Source organism: Nannospalax galili, unplaced genomic scaffold (assembly GCF_000622305.1).
Source record: "Nannospalax galili isolate Female #2095 unplaced genomic scaffold, S.galili_v1.0 scaffold6456, whole genome shotgun sequence".
Taxonomy (NCBI): Eukaryota; Metazoa; Chordata; class Mammalia; order Rodentia; family Spalacidae; genus Nannospalax; species Nannospalax galili.
Window position 1 is genome coordinate 17,901 of NW_008338417.1, and position 3,283 is coordinate 21,183.

At 39.8% G+C, this 3,283-nt stretch overlaps 1 protein-coding gene across 1 annotated transcript; it reads right to left on the reverse strand.

The window, feature by feature from the left end:
• Window positions 1-231: 231 nt before the first annotated feature.
• Window positions 232-816, reverse strand: Ifnw1 (interferon omega 1). Its single transcript, XM_008833131.1, has one exon. The coding sequence runs from the start codon at window positions 814-816 to the stop codon at window positions 232-234; it is 585 nt and encodes a 194-aa protein (XP_008831353.1).
• Window positions 817-3,283: the final 2,467 nt, after the last annotated feature.

Sequence of the window (3,283 nt, forward strand, 5' to 3'; positions counted from 1 at the left end):
ATTTTGGTTTTAGAAAAAGCAAATCCAAATTGTTTTCTAATTTTATGTAATATTTTGGCAAACATCTGTTATATGAAAGATAAAGTATTATAGATATGCTAAGATACAAATAAATCAATAACTTTAATGCTGTCACCCTTAACAAAGTCTAAGGCTGAAGTAAGACCCCTTTAAAATGTTGGAGGACACATGTGCTGGTGTGTTATATCACAGTAGTCCAGGAGAATAATTTCAAGAGGATCCCAGGTCTCCAGCCTTAATTAATCTTTCTTGCAGCTTTGCTACAGAGGAGAAGGCTCTCACAGTTTCCACTCTCACTATCTCCCAGGCACAGTCACTGTAGCTCTTCTCATCAAGGTAGAGATGGATTCCCCGGAAGTACTTCCTTAAGGCCACTTCCTGATCCTCCATTGCCAGGGAAAAGTCTTCCTCTCTTATCACCTGAATTAAGCAGGTTTTCAGGGTCTCCAACTGCTGATGAAGTCCCATGCGGAGTTCATCCAGGAGGGGTGTGTTCCAGGCAGCAGCAGCATGCTCTGTGTGGAAGATGTTGAAGATCTGCTGTAACATCTCATGGAGAACAGAGACAGCCTGGGCCCTGTGGATCTGCCTGTCATCCAGTAGCTCTTGGAGGAATTGGAAGTTCCTTCTGTCCTTCAGACACAAGAAAGGGGAAACTCTCCTCATTTGGCCTAAGAGTACAAAGGTCTTCCTGGTAAGCAAGTCAGAGTTCCGAGGCAGGTCACAGCCCAGAGATCCAACAGGGCCATAATTGCACGCCAACAGGGTGGCCAGGAGAGGGAACAGGAGGGCCATGGGAAAATGAGGATGCTGCACAGGGTGGCCAGGAGAGGGAACAGGGAAAATGAGGATGCTGCTGGCCTGGCTGAGCTGGGGCTGTGTGAACCTTGGAATGTAGGTTCTCTTAAGACACTCTGTGCATGCATTGTTCTTAAATAGGGCACAAATAATTTTCATTTTCATTTGTGTATTTTCCATATCTCCTAATAAGATAACAAAAGCTAGGCTATTAACTTTATAACAGAAGGTCCGTTTTCCCAGTGAATTTCAGGTATGCCAATCTAAATGGATTCTTGTCAATCAGGTGAGAAGTGTTTGACTTAAACTCAGAAGTGCTTTTGTGCATGTAAACAATCAGACTCACACGCACATGGTGACGTATTTCCCCATGCCCCTCACAAATTAACACTGCTTTTCTTTTCTAAGGACACATTTTTATCCCCAATAACTCCATTTTCTTTCTGTTAAGAGAAAGTCAGGCTCCCTCACACCTATGGGTTTCTGAATTTATTTGGAGATTTCCCCAGCTATCCATGGCCAAAAACCACTTTAGAATGTAAAATGTGATTTTTCTCATTATTTATTCTGCACAGGTTAAGCAGTGAACAAGCTTCTCTGGACTGTCCTAGAACATGTTTGTGCAGAGTTAACGTAGACATCGCCCTTTCTGCCCACCACTGAGTTCTCCAGTGCTCTTCCATCTGGTCCTAGGACCAGCCCTACTTCTTTTCTTGTGTAGAGATTCTAGTTCCAAGGAAGTATTATTTTACCAATACTAGCTTACTCTCTCACCTTTTTCCTCTGCTCTAGGGTGACAAAGTATCCTAAGTCCATACTTAGACTCCTTTTCTGAGGGAAGGTTACTACATCCTGATAACTTTAGAAATCCATTATTTAGGAAGATTTGCTTCTTTGTTTGCCAAATAATAAACTCTCCAAGCTCCTTTGAAGAACTCTAATTCTTGTTGGTGACCTGTTCTCCTAATACATATCAAAAATGGCAACAACACTTAGAGGATGATATCAAAAGTTTATTCTGTCTTTGTAGGCTTTAGTAGCCAAATATAATTCTTCTAAACATAGTTTTTACTGTCTAACTCTTATACTGTTGTACCTTTGTCAATCTCAATTTTTCTAAGCTGGGTGCAGGATTTATTGATGATGTTACTCTTCTTTGGAAGCTATTGTTAGAGAAATTAAAGACCTTCAGTTTATAGAGTCAGCATGGCTATATTTGTTTGCTATATTTTTCTATCTGTGACTCACTCTAAGACTGCAGGGCAGTGAGACCCAGGCTAACATATCAAAGAGCAATATAATACCCTTGTTCATTCATGATTTTTCATTTTAGATGTAAACTGAAGCAACAAAAAGAGTTTTCATTCTGTTTATTTTTTGTGGTTGTTTCTTGGCCAAAGTATGTTTAGCTGATCCTGTATCACTTTCTGCTTAATCCTAAGGTTAATATAAAACCAAAGGAAATAAAAGAAGGGGCTGCAACATATTTTCTCTGTGATTTTTTTTAAATGTAAGATTTTGGTTTGTATGAGACAGGGTTTCACTATGTTGCGCAGGCTGCTCATGAACTCAAGATCCTTTTTGTCTTAGTCTTCCACACACAGGAATTGCAGGCATGCACTCCCACATTCAGCTAAGAAGATTTTTATTTCTCATTTCATTTCAACTTTCTTAGAAAGCAAAACTCCATAGTTATCTTTTGGCAAAATAGCCATTTTGTGAATCTAAACGTCATGAAAGTGAAAGAAAAGAAGTTACTTCCCTTAAAAGATGAAATGCTAACAACTGGGGACCAGGGACTATGTCAGAGGGGAAGAAGGAAGGCCAGTGCTGTGATGCATAAAGGGGGAAGATGGTTGCTTCTGTGAGAGGCATGAAGAATCACCTCTTGGGTCAATTGCGAGATCTGCTAGCTGATGTTCTTTAGTTTAATCCAACTCTGGGGAGAAAAACGAGGAATCAAGGTAATCATCTCACAGGAGACTGGCAACCTGACCCCACTCACTAGAACACTAACCCAGATAGGATAAAGGGTATCTGCCTTGCTTGAGGACTCCACCTACTTAATAATCTACTCAGACAATGAAAACACTGCCTCGATAAGCCTAGAGTGAAGAGAAAGGATAGCTAGTGTTCCATGTCCTCTGCTCTTAATCTGAAAAATAATGATGCTGTTTAAAAATGATAATAGAAGAATTTATTCTTTGATAAGTGTGAGTCATCTGTTGATCTAAAACTCTTGAAAATATAAGCTTAGTACTCCCGAACACTATTTAGATGACACTAATTTTAATAACATTTCGTCAGGAAATACAAATGTGGGAGGATAGACCAAACATTCAAAGTCAATATGTTAGGAAGAGTTGAGATAAAGCTTGTCTGGAAGGGCTCATTAAAATAAAGAATAGAAGTAGACGTGAAACATATGAACCAAAGAGAGGACACGGCATGAAATCTGAGCAGA